Raw genomic sequence first — 19,377 nt, 5'->3', positions numbered from 1 at the left:
ATAGTCAAAAAATTCAATGAAAATGTATGGCAAAATACATTCATCATATTCAAGCAAACTCTTTAAATTGTTTGAAATTTTTTTGACAAATCTTGGTGTATTGCTAACACTATTAAATATGACCTCATTACAGATCAATATTTCCCAAATTCTACAATGATATGTTTAACAGATGTGCTTTCTAAGCTAAGCACAACACATTTCCTGGAAAAAAATCTTAATTTAAAACATAGTTTCTGTTGGTAGCATAAAGCATAATTGATTATTTTGTGTGATCCTATTTGCAAAGATGTATTCATGGATAAAGTCCATCATTTAAAGAGGAGTCAGTAGATGCAAGCATTGAAAGTAATACTGACTGATTTTTCAACAATGTCTTTATTCATAAAGAATGGATGATAACTTAAAAATATAAATAAATGTTGACATATGTAGGTTTCCTATACACTGAAGAGGCAAATACCTTTTGCTAGTCATCATATACAAAAACATAAGAAGTTGATGCAGTCAATGGAAACACAATTTGTAAAAATTAAACAAGACATAGACAGAATTGATTCAAACATAAAATCACAGAATTATTTTCTTCTGTCATTCCAAAAAATAATCAGCATAACGTGCATAAAATGCCACATTTTTAAAACCAACTTATATACAACATTTTAGGTTATAATATTAATACCAATTTCCACAATCCAGATGATCAGAACTGGCAAAAAATAATGCCTAAAATATAGAAGGGAGAAAAAAATTAACTGTATTTTTTTTTTGTGAGAGGTAAGTAACCCCCCCCCCCCGCACATCCCCCGAGGTTGAGGGTGGTAAGCCCCCTTCCCAAACCAATATATCTATATATATATATATATATATATATATATATATATATATATATATATATATATATACACACACACACACACACACACACACACACACACACACACACACACACACATATATATATATATATATATATATATATATATATATATATATATATATATATAATGTATATATCAGCTCCATTGCTGCAACATTTTAAAAAAGGGAGAAATACCCCAAAAGGAATGAATCATTGCTACATACCTAAAAATCACACCAACAATGGTTTCCTATAGAAAATATTGATTGACATTTTGTTCCTCACATTTTTTTTTTTTTGGCTACTGATGCTCAAGGAAATTCACTTCAGTCTTCTGTAATGGAGCCTATAATTTTTATTATCAATTACTAATTAACATGTTATCAGACACTGGGGTTTCCACAGCATCATATCTGTTATTACTACTTTTCTTGACACACACACACACACACATATAAATATATATATATATATATATATATATATATATATATATATATATATATATATATATATATATATATATATATATATATATATATATTATATATGATTAAATTTAACAACATCACTATTTCACATAATAAAAAAAACAGTGCTTCATTTCATCTAAAACTCATTTCATCACGACTGCAATTGACCAACATTGATTTCATTGACAATTTCAAACACACTAAATATACCTCCTAAAGAGCTTCAGACATGCTAAATATACCTCCTAAAGCTTTGCCAACCCACCCCCCAGCATAAATATACTAAATCCATAGCTGCACAACCACAGAGAATAGACTGCTACTGATACACTGAATCCTCACTGGCACATATACATAAACTTCCAGAGATGGTGGCGCAACATAACAGAGGTAATTATTGTGGCAGAAATACTGATCAGCACTAATTTGCACTGCAATTCCTATCCTCCAAAACCACACCGGCACTCATTCTCTATCCCATTTACACAATTGTCATTTTCGATGAAAGGAGTGTCCATCAAATGCAGTGTTAATGAAATGTGTTTTGGATTAATTAACTACCCTTTGTCTTTGTCAATGAGGTGAGAACGTAACCTTTATATAGAGCGATATAGAAATATAGATAGATATAAAGTATTGTCTTAGATTTCTCTGTAAAATGCTTAGACTTAAGCACTGGAATACTTTTAATAAATAAATAAAATAAATGAAGAGAAGTCTCTCCAGTGATTAAAGCCATGTTTTTGGTGGTGGTGGTGGTGGGAGGATGTCTCTGGCCACAGGTGACCATCATTCTGCCAAATGACTGTCTCTAAATCTCTACATTCCTATCCAGTATTACCCCCCCCCCCCCAGATGTGGCACTGGCAGGGTGAGATTAGGAATGAGAGCCATAAAGATGGAGGTTGAGTAGACTTCCACAATAGTACTACCCCTTTTTAATTTATCCAAATCTTTTGGGTTTCTAATACAATGGTAGAAACGGACCCCATTCCTAAGTCAAAGTATGATTAAAGGTCATGAAATTAGTATTGCTTTACTCTTTGATGTAGTAATGACTCCTGCAATTTGTACAGAGTTACATGTATTGGTAGCATATCTAAATATGATTGCAGGCATTTTTTATAAGACCCATTGCTCCTACTACTATTGAAACTTTCTGGGTATCTTTCTTCCACATTGCTCTCATTTCTGCTTGCAAATCCTGATATTTTATGACTTTGTGTCTCTCGTATGTAGGACACTGTAGTTACTAGATGTGGCAATTTCCATGATCATTGCTACTTTTTTCTTCTTTTCTTGGACCACTATATCCTGTTTTATAGCATCTGTCTTTTGAATTGTTAGTAATGGATGATCCCATGTGATGTACACTTCATCATTTTCTGTGATTTTTTGTGCCTCATGTTTCCAGTGTTTTTCAGCCACTTCAGTACCATAATGTTTACACAATCCCCAGTGCAACAGTCTCGCCACATAATTATGCCTTTCAGTATACAGTCCTTCTGTCATTAATATGTCACAACCAGCAATAAGGTTTGCAACTATTTCCAATTCTGTTTTATAAAACCTACATTTGTCTGTTTCACCCATACGATTAATGGACTTTGTAAACCAACGTGTACGTAGCCCGCTATCTTGTGCCATCAATATTAACCTTTCATCTATTGGTTTGAATTTACCTCTCCTTAACGATTCCTGCATTCATTCTTGATCAATATGAGGTTCTTCCAGAAGTTTTCTATACTTGGAACTATACTTATGCATCTTCCACATTTCTTGTCTTCTCATCTGGTCCTTTACCTTATATTCTTTCTTTTGTTTTTTGGCACATTCAGTTGCTGCCTGGTATTTATCCACTTGTGGTTTGATTTCCATTCCTTCTTGAAGCCGATATGCTTCTGCTAAATTAAGCAGAGAAGTCATCTTATATTTATTCTCCTTGAGTTTCAAAACTTTCACTATGTTTGGGTCTTGTGAGGTCAGCAGATATGAGTGTAGTCCCACAATTGCAGATCTATACATGTAATCAATTTCAAGGAAGCCCATCCTTCCTTCCTTCGGAATGGGGAATATATAATCTTGGTATGCACTGATTTTTATAAATGATTTGGTGAGCATGAAGCATCCTTCTTGTTTTCCTATCCAATCTGACCAACACATTTTGGGGCCAGTCAGTCACTCCAAAACTGTAAATTAGGACAGGAAGAGCAAATTAGTTTATAGTTTGGATTTTGTTCCTAGATGTCAACGCTGTTTTCAGGATTAATTTAAGTCTTCTAAAGTGTCCTTTATTAAATTTTATTCACATTTGATCATGTTTTATTGTTGATCCTCCATCAGTTCCCAAGTATTTATGCACCCCCTCTTGCTCAAGTTCTTTTAAATCACATTTGTGTCTCAAACTGATGGTTTCTTGATGCTGCAATTTTCCTGCTTTAAAGGTTGCTTTTGCACATTTATCAAGACCAAATGACATTCTTATATCATCCGAAAAAGTTTTGGCAACTTGCAGCTGTGGTTTCAGTTCCTCATCTGATGAGCTGTACAGTTTTAAATCATCAACAAAGAGTAGATGAGAAGTCTTTACACTTTGTTGTTTTCTTGGACCCAAATTATATCCATGGCCTAAGCTGTTAGGTAGACAACTTAATGGGTTAAGAGCGAGGCAGAACAGCAGCGGTGAAAAGAGTCGCCCTGGAATATCCCCCTTTGAATTTTTATCCCTGGAATAATAATTTGTCCTTTATCATGGCTTAATTGCAGAGTGGTCTGCCACTGTTTTATGGTCACTGTAATATAATCAATCAGTGTAGGATGTATCGTATACACTTATAAGCACTCTTTTATCCATGAATGTGGGATACAATCAAATGCTTTTTATAGTTAATCCTTGCCATACTTAGATTATTCCCCTTTTTACAGTTCTCCACCATGACTTTATTTAACAACAAATGATCCTTTGTTCCATATGACTTTCTTTTATTGCCCTTTGTTCTACTGCCATAATTGAGTTTTCTTCTAAATGACTATAAACTCTGTCAGCATCAATTCCAGTGTACAGTTTATATGTCATTGGAAGGCAAATTATTGGTCAATAATTTTTAGGGTTGCTTGCAGGTTCACTCTGAAGTAGGAGCATTGTTTTTCCTGTTGTTAGCCAGGTTGCTGTCTGTTCAGGATGCACATATAAATAGTTCTTACTCATAGCTAACTCTTTGTGCAAAGATGTTAATACTTTTAACCAGAAGCTAGGTACTGCATCTGAACCTGGAGTTTTCAATTGGAGGATTTTCTTAACTTTGTTTAAATCTCTCTGGCTGTTACTTCATCCCATTTCACATCCTGTACCTTTAAACTTCTTATTCTTTCTTTTACTTCTTCTATCCATTTAGCATCTTTATGTTCCACAGGATCTTCATTAATTCATCTCTAAAATGTATCTATTTCTTCCTTTTACCTTGTTTTCCAATTCTCTATAAAACCTTTTTGGGTCATCAATAAATTGCTTATTTTGTACTTTTCCTTTATATTTATCTGTGTCTCTCCTAAGTTTTTCCACCTGTGCAGAAATGTTTAATTTATTTGCGATAGTACATGATAGATCCTGATCTGTTCTAATACTGCTCATTGCTTTTATCACATCTATCTATCTTAGTATTTTTGCTGATCTGTTCCCTCTTCTATAGTCTTCTAACAGTGACACTTCTTGTCTTAACTGCTTTATAGTTTTCTCTATTTGATACTTCCATGATGGTATTCGATTTCTCCCCTTCATTTCCCTCACTACCCTGTGTTCTTGTGGTAGAACTTTATCAGTTATTAATTTAGCAGCACAGTAATATATTCTGTTTACTTCTGTTATATTGCATGGATCTCTATGGACAGTCTTAATTACTGTGTTCATTTGTTTTATCAAATATCACATGGGATCACCCATTACCAATAGTTCAAAAAACAGACACAAGAAAACCAGATATAGTGGTCTATGAAAAGAAGACAAAAGCAGCATAGATCATTGAAATTGCTACACCTAGTTATTACAGTGTCTTATGTACAGAGTGACATAAAGGCAGAAATGAGGAAAATGTGGAAGACGGATACTCAGTTCCAATAGTAGAAGGCACAATGGGTCTCATAAAAAAGAATTTAGAGTCATATTTAGATATGTTATCTATACATGTAACTCTGTATGATTGCAGAAGGAGTCAATTCCGGACACATTGAGGGTGCTATGAAGAGCACTTTTGGCTGATATCAAAGATTGAAATAATACTAATTTCCTGAAATTTAATCATACTTTGATTTAGGACTGGGGTCCATTCCCATTATGGTATTAGAAACCCAAAAGACTTAGAGAAATTAAATCATATTTCCCATGCCAGGCCCTACTATGCCTACCAGCATGCTCATGTCATGCACATTATTAAAATGGGAAGAAGTAGCTTGAGGATGTACACATCCATGGCCTTGAGTGTGCATACCTCATCTGCCCAGACCACTGATCCCACTGAGCTATGGTATCTACCAGACTCCAATGAGGGCTTCATACCTGAGTCATGGTCAAAGCTTCATCTTGCTCAATGCCACTGGCACAAGCTTCATTGCTTGCAGTCATCATTCAGGAATCCTGGACACTGTCTTGCAGGAAATGGAATGATAGTGCACAAAATAATGACATACATTTGACAGCATGCTGCACTTACTTCACTACCACAAGTCAATGCGTACTGTGATAAAATCAGTCTGCCCGCCTTTCCTTGAAATAAACAATGCTTTTGTTGCACCTGAGAGTAATCAGTACACTGAAGCACAATTTCTTTACAAGTCCCTGGTTATTTTCAGTGTGCTGGACTTTTAGAGTATTTGTTGAAAATGGGAATGACATTCAGCATACTAAATGTACTTTCCATTGCACGTGTACAGTGTATATTTGTTTGTTTCTTTTATTATTATTGTGTACTTTTTGTTTGTTTCCGATTGCCTTTTATTGTTATGAGTTGTTTTAAAGACTAATGTTCAGCAGACATGCCTGTTGTTGCTATTTTGAAGTACTAGTTTATGCTAAACCTACCATCAGAGCTACAACTATCAGTTTTAGTAACTCAGATGAGTTTGTAAAGTAGCATGAGTTTAGCTTTCATATTTTCTTATTTGTTATGCATAAAAAACTATGTATTTTATCAACAGAATGATACATTTGGAAATGGATAAAATGAATTTAATCCTGGTATTATGCTTAAAGTATGACTACAGTTACAGCTACCTATCATTGCTTCTATAGAGGGTATATACATATATTTTTATATATATATATATATATATATATATATATGTATATGTATATGTATGTATATATATATATATATATATATATATATATATATATCTATATATATATATATATAAATCACATGTAGTATATTACTGTGTTCATAGAAGACTGCTCCAGAAACTGACAGCACCACAACTTAACAACTTCATTTTTCTTATCTGTAATTTCGGTAACGTTATTTTGCTTTTTATGTCAATACTTGCAATGAATCAGTTTCTGCTTTAAGTCCAGCCTGCTAGTGTAGCCTTCACCATGATGTTTTCACTACTATCCATGTATATATTTACCCACAACTCTATATCAACTTTATAATAACACATTTTTTTCTTTTATTTTAATTTATTTTATAATATCTTTGTTTTTCAGGTTTCTGCCATCTTGCCCTTCCCAGTGACAAGTACCCAGAAGGCTACCCATTTGATCTGGAGACTTTAAACTTCCCCTCAGAAGGACTTTGTTTTGTTGGCCTTGTCTCCATGATTGACCCACCCCGGGCAAGTGTACCTGATGCTGTGGCAAAATGCAGAAGTGCTGGAATTAAGGTATCACAGTTTTAACACCACCTTCCTCAAAACATTAGAGTGTAAAAGGACTAAAGAGCTAAGAACTTTTCCTAAGCCATAGGTTAATAGTCCGTGGAGGAAAGTTTTGAATTTGATTGATACCCTACAGATGGAACCAAACTCTTCCTAATTATCATAGTTTATATATTAACTTATTATTTAATTACAAATGTTTTTATTTGAATCCTTTTTGTCAGGCTGAATGTAAATACTGTAAATAGTTATTGAATGTTATGAATGTATTAAATTATTGTAATAAATAAAAATGCTCAGGAGCAACCCAGCGCAGAACAAAGTCTCCAACATATAAGTATCCAAATAAAATGCAGCCTCCAACACTAAAAGATGTATGATATAAGGTAAACCAAACTAATGAGTTCCAAGTAGAGTAAAAATCCTTTATTCCAGTCACATGTGAAGGTGAGCGCTTTCACCAAAAGGCTTTATCAAACCATTAACAAACAAGTTACAGAATCAACTACTATCTGTTTTATAGCCAGCTGTTAATTAGGTAATTAATACCAATGATGTCATCACTCATCTTAAAATCATGCTCTAAATAAAATAACACCGGTGTGTTCTAAAGAGTACATTATAAACTCAAATAATGGAACTTTATATACATACAAATATATCACAATTGCACATAACATAATTAAAAGCATAAAATATAAAATGTGTATAATGATAACTAATGCACAAGATGCACTGGTTCCCAGTTCTATTTAACTACTTACTTCCTATTTTTCAAAACTGGTCTCAATGGAATTTTATCGTTCAACCCTGGACTAACGTACTTTGAACTGAATTATCCATTTAATTTCTGTTCTTTCTGTATAATTCCTAACATCTCCCCCCCTAATACTGGGGATATTCATCTGACGTACCATGAAACGGAATGTGTGTTCTATACCTGACTCAAGAGTATGTTTAGATAAGGCATTGATGCTAGAATGGATACGTATCTGATATAAGTGTTCTCTTATCCGATCTTTAAACCTTCTATCGGTTTTGCCTACATAAAATGCAGGACAACGTGTGCACAATGCCAAATAAACTATGTGTTCTGAGTTGCAATTAGCCACTACATTGAACTGGTAACGATGTGTTGTAACTGGATGAACAAACATATTATGCTTGCAAATATAGGGACAGAAATTGCAGTTATTACATGGAAATGTACCAGTTTTGCAGGAATGTTTAAGAACTGTGTTGTCATTGGGATAGCATAGCATCCTATGCAAATTTTTCTTATTTTTAAAAAGGAATTGTGGGTTCTCTCCCACTATTTCTTTAATTGCTGGATCGGTCATCAAAACTTGCCAGTGTCTATAAATAATTCCTCTAATGTCTGCGAAGTCATGAGTATAAAACATAGAAAATTTCTGAGTTGTCTTTGCTCCATTACCTGGAATAGCAGGACTAGATGATGTGACATACCATTTACTACCAGAGTCAGAAAAATAAGGACTCGCTCTTTCATTTCTATGTTCCTCAATGCTCTGATAGGTGTCATCTATTTCTCGCTCATTATATGATCTATATAACAACCTTCTTTTCAAGTCTATGAGTTCTTCATTATATCCCTCTCATGTTGGATTAAGCCTAGATGCTCTAACAGCCTGTCCCTTAATAATATTATTAAAGACAAACTTCGGATGCATGCTTCGTCTATGTAGAAGGGTATAGAACTGGTACATTTCCATGTAATAACTGTAATTTCTGTCCCTATATTTACAAGCATAATATGTTTGTTCATCCAGTTACAACACATCATTACCAGTTCAATGTAGTGGCTAATTGCAACTCAGAACACATAGTTTATTTGGCATTGTGCACACGTTGTCCTGCATTTTATGTAGGCAAAACCGAAAGAAGGTTTAAAGATCGGATAAGAGAACACTTATATCAGATACGTATCCATTCTAGCACCAATGCCTTATCTAAACATACTCTTGAGTCAGGTATAGAACACACATTCCGTTTCATGGTACGTCAGATGAATATCCCCAGTATTAGGGGGGGGAGATGTTAGGAATTATACAGAAAGAACAGAAATTAAATGGATAATTCAGTTCAAAGCACATGTTAGTCCAGGGTTGAACGATAAAATTCCATTGAGACCAGTTTTGAAAAATAGGAATAGTAGTTAAATAGAACTGGGAACCAGTGTATCTTGTGCATTAGTTATCGTTGTACACATTTTATATTTTATGTTTTTAATTATGTTATGTGTAATTGTGATATATTTGTATGCATATAAAGTTCCATTATGTGAGTTTATAATGTACTCTTTAGAACACACCAGTGTTATTTTATTTAGAGCATGATTTTAAGATGAGTGATGACATCATTGGTATTAATTACCTAATTAACAGCTGGCTATAAAACAGATAGTAGTTGATTCTGTAACTTGTTTGTTAATGGTTTGATAAAGCCTTTTGGCGAAAGCGCTCACCTTCACATGTGACTGGAATAAAGGATTGTTACTCTACTTGGAACTCATTCATTTGGTTTACCTTATATCATACAACTTTTACTTTTGCTCTGTGCTGGGTTGCTCCTGAGCGTTTTTATTTATTACATTTCCTTTTTGTTCTATTGGCTACGGAGCATTCATCCCTTGGTGGGTAACTTTTTATTTATTAGTCTATTAAATTATTGTGCTATTTCATCAAAATAAAAATCATTTGAGTAAAAAAAACATCATAGTGTCATTGACACTAACATGTACTGCAAAGAAGGACATGTTCATGTAGACACGGCTTGTGAAACATCTAGGAATTATTTTCTGGCCTCTTTACCACTTAGAGATCAAGAATTCTAATTCTGGGCACTTGCTTTACTTTTTTATGTTTTAATATTATATCATTGCATGTGCATAACAGCATGCAAGCTAGTTGTGAACTTTTATGAGGAGATTTTGTATGGAAATGCTTAGTATTTTTTTTCTTGCATACAAAAAGAAAAAAGAAAAAAACAAGCTAACAAAAACTGTGAAAAAAACACTTACCTGGAAAGTCGAAACTTCTTTTGAAAATGTAGTACTGACCTTTTGTCATAGTGGTGAAAATGTAGTGCTAACATTTCTCACCAGTGTAAAACAGAGGTTCATCCATACAGAGCTGTTTATCCAGTTATGCCCTCTAAAAAGCAGTTAATAATAAGCTGCATTCTTCTGTTCTAAATGGAACTCAACTCATCAACATCCTTTTGATATTTGCCTGTAAGTACAAACACAAATACACAAACTCATACATAAAGATAAAAGAAATATTCATATACAAGCTATTTAATTTTCATGCAACTTTTTGGAAACTACTGAACAAAGTAAAATATGTTTACTCTGCTATCAAGACTGGTTTGCATTCTTCGGTACAAGAAATTATACAAGATGTGTATTTGTTTAGTTAATACCAACTTTTGAGATTAGTGCTGGAAATATAACATTATAATTTATTACATATGCATTAATTCAACATAATCACAGATGTGTATGTCAGTGTTCTCTCTTGTACTGTTTTCAGGTTATCCAAATCCTAAATAGGAATGCAGGTCCTGTGGCAGCAGTATATAAACAGAAACTAAAGTGTGTTTTACTAGAAAACTATGAGTTGGGCTAGACTACTAAACAGTGCAAGATGTTTATGAAGTCACTACACAGAAATGATCAGATGCACACTATTAGTATTACACGGTCTTGATGATCTTAAATGTAAAGTTTATGCATTTTTGTGACAAGAAATTATTTAATAAAACTACTTCTTTGGGAAAGGGTAACTAATTAAGTTCCCTGCACAAAATGCAACAGTTACTATGATGTTAAATAATCAAAAACATGCCCTTTTGAGAATTACACAGAATGATCAAACCTTTGAGATTTCAAGTGTTGCACTTTTTAAGGTCAAATACACTAGTAAATGGTGACTGTTTTAAGAACATACGTCTAACAGGGATTTGTGGTATTGTAATGAAGAACTTCTGAGAAACCTACAGTCATCAGCTATACCTGTCATTTCTTTTGGCCTTTTTTTTCTGATTGTAGGAATCTGCAGACCCTTATCTTTCTAACTGATCTTTATACAAGTCTGGTAACTATAACTTAGCATGTCTTATTAGTTCTTGTAATGTGACAGCTGTTTTCATGATCATGTCATTGAATTCCCAAGTGTCAGTGGCATTTTAAGTCTCATACCCTAGCATCATTTCGTCATATAGCAACAGGAGCATTCATTCACTTACATTATATACAACAACATTCATTCACTCACATTATATACAACAGCATTGATTCACTCACATTATATACAACATTCATTCACTCACATTATATAGAACAACATTCATTCACTCACATTATATACTTACGTAAGCTCATTCTAAGTTAATGTGAGTCTATATCTATAAGCAAATGAGTCATGTACAAAATGAAACAAATAATTCATAAACTCCTAAACTACTTTTTGTGTAGGTTATTATGGTCACGGGTGACCACCCGATTACAGCCAAAGCAATTGCGAAGGGAGTTGGAATTATTTCAGAGGGTACAGAAACTGTGGAAGACATTGCAACACGTCTGAATATTTCTGTTAAAGAGATTGACCCAAGGTAAGAAAAATGTATATATTACTTAGCAAATCATTTGGATCTGTGTATTATTACAGTGGCTACTTTTGGAACAGCATACAGCTGTAATAAAGTAAACACTACAAAATTGAAAAAAAGTCTTACCAAGATACCTGAACACAGACGTGAGGAAAAATTTCTTAAAATGCAGTCACAGCTTAAGAATTTACTTTTGTTAGTACTAACCAAAATCATGTAAACTTTTAAAGTAGAAAACACAAACAGATGAAAAACAAATACCACAGTGTTTCAGCAAAGAACCCACAAAAGCCAGCTCCAAAATCGAAATCTTTAATATATTAACATCCAAGGATTAAGTGCTTTCATTCCTAACTTACCAAAATCAATTGTAATTGTTGGTTGCCTAATAGCTTTAAAGAAATTAACTGCAGACGTTTCCACTGTTTGTCATCACACTGACAAATGCACATGCCAAAAGATAGCTTATGCATTTGCTATTAACAGACACCTATTTTATAACACAAAAATGTAACAAACATATTACTGTATTATTATGTCTGGGTGATCCTTTCATGTTGTGGTAAATTTGTAAAAGTGGTGAGGAACTTGGAATCATATCTGTACCTATTATTTGTATTAGTGGAGAACTCTGTTGTATCTGTTATCAAGTCAATACCATCCATGAGGATGAAAGTTAATATCTTTACAAAATCAGAAAATGAATAGCAAAGATAATATACCAAGATGAATTATTTGAATTTGTTCATTTTTATTAGATTATCTAGTTATTAAGATTATAAACATGTTGCAAAAGACTCCACTAATAAATACAGACAACTGTAATGGGTGTGCATTTAAGTGTGCAATTTGTTAACACAACCACCAAAGATATCCAGGTGCCTGCGCTCACACCAAGTAAAATGCAAATATGAAACCAGCGTAGGCAAGGCTCCAGGTTCCAAGTAGTAAAAAAGTTTAATGAGCAACAGAAAAATCCATAAGACACACAAGCGCTTTCATCATAGGCTTTATCAGGTGTGATCAAGAGACATACAAATCACATCCATTTAAATACAAGTTTAAAATCACATGACAAAAATATTGAGAACTTAAAGAAACATAGCATAAGAAATGAACTGTGAATATACTTTATGTAAAATATAAAACTTAGTAAAAAATGATGATTAAAAACAATAAATCCAGACCTATTATTTTTTACGTAATGGTCTAGATGTCAAAGTAGGTCTCAAGGGAGTGCAATCATTTAGTCCATGTCAAGCATTAGCTCTCAATTTAATAATCCATTGAGCTTCAAGCTCTTCTGTTTTCAGCCTAACATCACTTTCCTTTTACTTTCAAAATTCATACCTATAACCATAAAACTAAAACAATGGGTGGCATCAGTATTCACAACATGTTTTGCCAAAGCATTAAACATGCTTCTCTTGCCTATATGGTACAGGTGTTCTGTAATCCTATCTTTCAGCATTCTGTCGGTTTTACTGACATAACATTTTGTGCAAACTTTACACACAGCCATGTATACTACATGCATACTTGTACAGGTGGCCTTAAAATTATTACATTTAAACATTTCACCTGTATCTGGGTGTAAAAAACTAGTACCACTGTTAATATACGAACAAAAAGAGCAGGGGTTTGGCTTAATAATCCCTTGTATTCTAAAATTATAATTATCTCTGGGAGTGCATAGGTGTCTCTTAAGAGATTTTTTTATTTCTAAAGACAAATTGTGGGACAGAATCTATGAATCTACTGACATGTTGGTTAGTTGTCAGTATACTGCAATTCTTCTTAATGATGCTAGTATACTGATGAATATTATTTGAATATGCCAAGGACATCTGTTCTTTATTGAAACTTCTACTTCTATAATTACTTCTATCTTGCACTGGCTCAGAAAAATAAGGGTATAGGGAGAGAGCTAACTGATATGATGGACAGAAGGAAGGTTGGTAAATTGTGTGTGCAAGAGACCAGATGGAAGGGGAGTAAGGCTAGGTGTATCGGAGGTGGGTTCAAATTGTTTTATCATGGTGTGGATGGGAGGAGAAATGGCGTAGGAGTTATTTTGAAGGAACAGTATGCTAAGAGTGTTTTGGAGGTGAAAAGAGTGTCGGATAAAGTGATGTTTATGAAGCTGGAAATTGATGGTGTAATGATGAATGTTGTTAGTGCATATGCTCCACAAGTTGGGTGTGCAATGGATGAGAAAGAAAAATTTTGGAGTGAATTGGATGAAGTGGTGATGACTGTACCCAAGGGTGAGAGAGTGGTGATTGGAGCAGATTTCAATGGGCATGTTGGTGAAGGGAACAGAGGGGATGAGGAAGTAATGGGTAGGTATGGTGTTAAACAAAGGAATGCAGAAGGTCAGTTGGTAGTGGATTTTGCGAAAAGGATGGACATGGCTGTGGTGAATGCGTATTTTAATAAGAGGGAGGAGCATAGGGTGACATACAAGAGTGGAGGAAGATGCACACAGGTGGATTATATCTTATGTAGGAGGGCCAGTTTGAAGGAGATTGGAGACTGTAAAGTGGTGACCGGCGAAAGTATAGTTAGGCAGCATAGAATGGTGGTTTGTAGGATGACGTTGGTGATCAAGAAGAAGAGGAGGAGTGTGAGTGCAGCACCAAGGATCAAATGGTGGAAATTGAAAAAGGGTAATTGTGACATGGAGTTCAGTGATGAGTTAAGACAGGCACTGGGTGGCAGTGAAGAGTTACCAAATAGTTGGATAACTACAGCAGAGCCAGTAAGGGAGACAGCTAGAAAGGTGCTTGGTATCACATCAGGACAGAGGAAGAATGACAAGGAGACAAGGTGGTGGAATGAGGAAGTACAGAAGAGTATACAGAGAAAGAGGTTGGCAAAGAAGAAGTGGGACTGTCAGAGAGATGAAGAAAGTAAACAGGAGTATAAGGAGATGAGGTGCATGGCAAAGAGAGAGGTGGCAAAGCCTAAGGATAAGGCATATGAAAAGTTGTATGAAAGGTTGGACACTAAGGAGGGAGAAAAGGACCTGTACCAATTGGCTAGACAGAGGGACCAAGCTAGGAAAGATGTGCAGCAGGTAAAGGTGATAAAGGATAATGAGGGAAACATACTCACAAGCGAGGAGAGTGTGTTGAGGAGATGGAAAGAATACTTTGAGGGGTTGATGAATGAAGAGAATGAGAGGGAGAGAAGGTTGAATGATGTAGGGATAGTGAATCATGAAGTACAATGGATTAGCAAGGAGGAAGTAAGGATAGCTATGAAGAGAATGAAGAATGGAAAGGCTGTTGGCCCAGATGACATACCTGTGGAAGCATGGAGGTGTTTAGGTGAAATGGCAGTGGAGTTTTTAACCAGATTGTTTAATGAAATCTTAGAAAGTGAGAGGATGCCTGAGGAATGGAGAAAAAGTGTTTTGATACCGATTTTTAATAATAAGGGTGATGTGCAGAGCTGTAGTAACTACAGAGGGATTAAATTGATCAGTCACAGCATGAAGTTATGGGAAAGAGTAGTGGAAGCTAGGTTAAGAAGGGACATGATGATTAGTGAACAGCAGTATGGTTTCATGCCGGGAAAGAGCACTACAGATGCGATGTTTGCTCTGAGAGTGTTGAGGGAGAAGTACAGAGAATATCAGAAGGAGTTGCATTGTGTTTTTGTAGACTTAGAGAAAGCATATGGCAGGGTGCCTAGAGAGGAGTTGTGGTATTGTATGAGGAAGACAGGAGTGTCAGAGAAGTATGTAAGAGTGGTACAGGATATGTACGAGGGTAGTGTGACAGCGGTGAGGTCTGCGGTGGGAGTGACGGATGCATTTAAGGTGGAGGTGGGGTTACATCAAGGAGCAGCTCTGAGCCCTTTCTTATTTGCAATGGTGATGGACAGGTTGACAGATGAGATCAGACAGGAGTCCCCATGGACTATGATGTTTGCAGATGACATTGTGATCTGTAGTGAGAGTAGGGAACAGGTGGAGGAGACCCTGGAGAGATGGAGATATGCTCTAGAGCAAAGAGGAATGAAGGTCAGCAGGACTAAGACAGAATATATGTGTGTGAATGAGAGGGAGGATAGAAGAATGGGGAGGATGCAAAGAGTAGAGGTGGCAAAGGTGGGTGAGTTTAAATGCTTGGGGTGAATAGTTCAGAGTAACGGTGACTGTGGAAGAGAGGTGAAGAAGAGAGTACAGGCAGGATGGAGTGGGTGGAGAAGAGTGTCAGGAGTGATTTGTGACAAACGGGTAAGAGTGAAAGGGAAGGTCTACAAGAAGGTAGTGAGACTAGCTATGTTATATGGGTTGGAGACAGTGGCATTGACAAAAAGGCAGGAGTGTGAGCTGGATGTGGCAGAGTTAAAGATGTTAATATTTGCACTGGGTGTGACGAGGGTGGACAGGATTAGGAATAAGTATATTAGAGGGTCAGCCCAGGTTGGAAGGTTTGGAGACAAAGCCAGAGAGGCAAGATTACATTGGTTTGGACATGTGCTGAGGAGGGATGCTGAGTATATTGGGAAAAAGATGCTACGGATGAAGCTACCAGGTAACAGGAAAAGAGGAAGGCCTAAGATAAGGTTTATGGATGTGGTGAGAGAGGACATGCAGGTGGTTGGCGTGACAGAGCAAGATGCAGAGGACAGGAAGAAATGGAAACCAGTGATCCGCTGTGGTGACCCCTAACGGGAACACCTGAAAGAAGATGATGAATGCATACCTGTTTTTGGAAGTCTATATTACTAACGTTTAACCTAGAAGCCCAATAAAGTTGATTTTGAACAACATTCCTAAAGATGTACTGTGGATGCATACTATCTCTGTTGAGTAAATGATTCACTCTACATGGTTTCCTATAAAGTTTAGTGCTCAACATGCCATTATCATCTTTGTACACAGTTACATCTAGGAAATCAATAGTTATATCTGACCATTGTACTGTAAAAGTCAGAAAATCTGTACTGTTGTTCAAATATTTCACACACTCTAACAACATATCAGGTGTACCTTCCCATAATAGGAAAAGGTCATCTACAAATCTTTTAAAAAATAGAATATTGGCATTAAAGGGACCTCCTAACAGGTGTTCTGTCTCCCATGTGGCCATTACTGCATTAGCATAACTATTTGCGCACGGAGTGCCCATTGCCACTCTGTTGACTTGCCAATAAATAGAGTCTCTAAGCATAAATATATTGTTCTCTAATACTAGGCGCAAAAGTTCTCTAATTTGAACCAACTTATTCCCACCAAGACGAGAATTTAATTCTACATATTTTATGGCATAATCTATGCCTTTATCATTCGGAATAGTCATAAATAGTGAGACTACATCTAACGTGACTAACAAAAAATGTTTCCTTGATGTTAACTGTGAAGTATACAAATAGAGATCCTTAAGAAAATGTTCAGTGTCTCTTAATATGTATTCTGAATTATCCAATATCCAAAAAGTTTAATTTAAGTAAAACTGAATATGTAGCTCTCCAGGGTTTAGAAAATAATCAGGCAATCATGATTCGACCTGCTGACAAAGGTGGACAGATAGTTTTAGATAGAGAAAGATATGATGCTGCTATGTATATGATGCTGAGTGACAATACTTTTTACACTATAGTTACAAGAGGGAGAGTTAATGAAGTAATGAAAGACGTAGCCATCAAAGTTAAAGAAATTAACCATCAAGGAATTATTGATGCGAATTTATGTCAATATTTTATTGTTGTAAATCCCCTTATTCCTTTGATACAAGGCCTACCAAAAGTGCATGAGGATAGTTCAAATCCTCCCATGAGACCAATCATAGCTGGGACCAAATGGGTTACTGAACCTGTCTCTATATATATTGAAAAAATGTTAAGATATATTTTGGATAATTCAAAATACATATTAAGAGACACTGAACATTTTCTTAAGGATCTCTACTTGCATACTTCACAGTTAACATCAAGGAAACATTTTTTGTTAGTCACGTTAGATGTAGTCTCACTATTTATGGCTATTCCGAATGATAAAAGCATAGATTATGCCATAAAATATGCAGAATTAAATTCTCGTCTTGGTGGGAATAAGTTGGTTCAAATTAGAGAACTTTTGCACCTAGTATTAGAGAACAATATATTTATGTTTAGAGACTCTATTTATTGGCAAGTCAACGGAGTGGCAATGGGCACTCCGTGCACAAATAGTATCCAGTTCCATCTCACACACACGTTGAAACATGTCGAGGGCGGGAACAACTGGAGGATTATAAGTGCTAGAAACCTTCAATGGGTGTATGATATTATCCACACCTTGGAATAGTAGATTTAAGTTTTCTAACATATTGTTTTAAATCCACAATGGTATTCACAACATTAGCAGACCTATGAGGGGTAAAGGTAAAGCCCTTAGCCAACACATTACATAAGTGTACATTAATGTCTAAATCTGTGTAGTTGTATACCTTAAAATCCCCTTCTGTGTTCAAGAGAACTGATAAGGGGGGGTAGCATAAATTCACGTGTGTCTATTTCTGTGCAAGGAGTTTGTTCAGATGTTAATTCCTCCCATGTCTCCCCCTCCATGCACCCCTGTAATGTCCCCTGTTCCTTCCATTGTATCCTTGCTGGTAATTGTCCATTTGTTGTCTCGTTTGGTATGAGGCTCTCTGATTCTGCTGGTTCCTTATCTGTTCCGATCTTCTCGGAGCGAGTTGGTCTTCCCCTAAAAAAGACTCATTACCATTGTTGTTAAAGTTATCCTGGCCACCAAGATTTGGACATTAATGCACACTTATGTAATGTGTTGGCTAAGGGCTTTACCTTTACCCCTAATAGGTCTGCTAATGTTGTGAATATAATTGTGGATTTAAAACAATATGTTAGAAGCATATGTTAAAGTTATCCTGGCCACCAAGATTTGGACATTAATGCACACTTATGTAATGTGTTGGCTAAGGGCTTTACTTTTACCCCTAATAGGTCTGCTAATGTTGTGAATACCATTGTGGATTTAAAACAATATGTTAGAAAACTAAATTTAAATCTACTATTCCAAGGTGTGGATAATATCATACACCCGTTGAAGGTTTCTAACACTTATAACCCTCCAGTTGTTCCCACCCTCAACACGTTTGAATGTGTGTGTGAGCTGGATATCACAACCCATTTGTAAATGCTAATAGGAATAAAGTTAAAAATAATTTATGTGCTGAAGATATTATGGAACTAGACTATTTGTATTTCAACACCAACCTTAGAGTAATGAAGCCGGATAAAGGGGTTGGTATTGTCCTTATGTGGAAGCATGATTATGAGCGAAAAATGAGAGAAATTTTGGATACATCTACATACACTCATAGTTCCTTAAATGAGTTGAATGGTACTTATCGTAATTTTAGGGGCCACCTACAAGATCTGTTTATAGATGGCCTAATTAGTATGGAAGAACACTAATACTTATCTGCCAACTATCCGATTACCCCAACAATATCTGGCATTCCTAAGATCCACAAGGACATACACCAACCCCCTTTATGCCCCATTGTTGATGCTAGGGGT

At 35.4% G+C, this 19,377-nt stretch overlaps 1 protein-coding gene across 1 annotated transcript in view; it reads left to right on the top strand.

Annotated features, from left to right (window-relative positions):
- The window catches only part of LOC122811488 (sodium/potassium-transporting ATPase subunit alpha-1-like), a 182,201-nt gene that overhangs the window by 112,330 nt on the left and 50,494 nt on the right, over nucleotides 1–19,377 (top strand). The window contains exons 13-14 of the mRNA XM_044083357.1: nucleotides 7,037–7,212; nucleotides 11,705–11,841. Of these exons, the coding sequence (XP_043939292.1) occupies nucleotides 7,037–7,212; nucleotides 11,705–11,841 (313 nt within the window). The remainder of the gene's footprint in view (nucleotides 1–7,036; nucleotides 7,213–11,704; nucleotides 11,842–19,377) is intronic.

Source organism: Protopterus annectens, chromosome 9.part0, assembly GCF_019279795.1.
Source record: "Protopterus annectens isolate FY-2018-M chromosome 9.part0, PAN1.0, whole genome shotgun sequence".
In the NCBI taxonomy this organism is placed as follows: Eukaryota; Metazoa; Chordata; order Ceratodontiformes; family Protopteridae; genus Protopterus; species Protopterus annectens.
The sequence above is the reverse complement of the archived record's forward strand: the minus strand, read 5'-3'. Positions and strand labels throughout refer to the sequence as shown.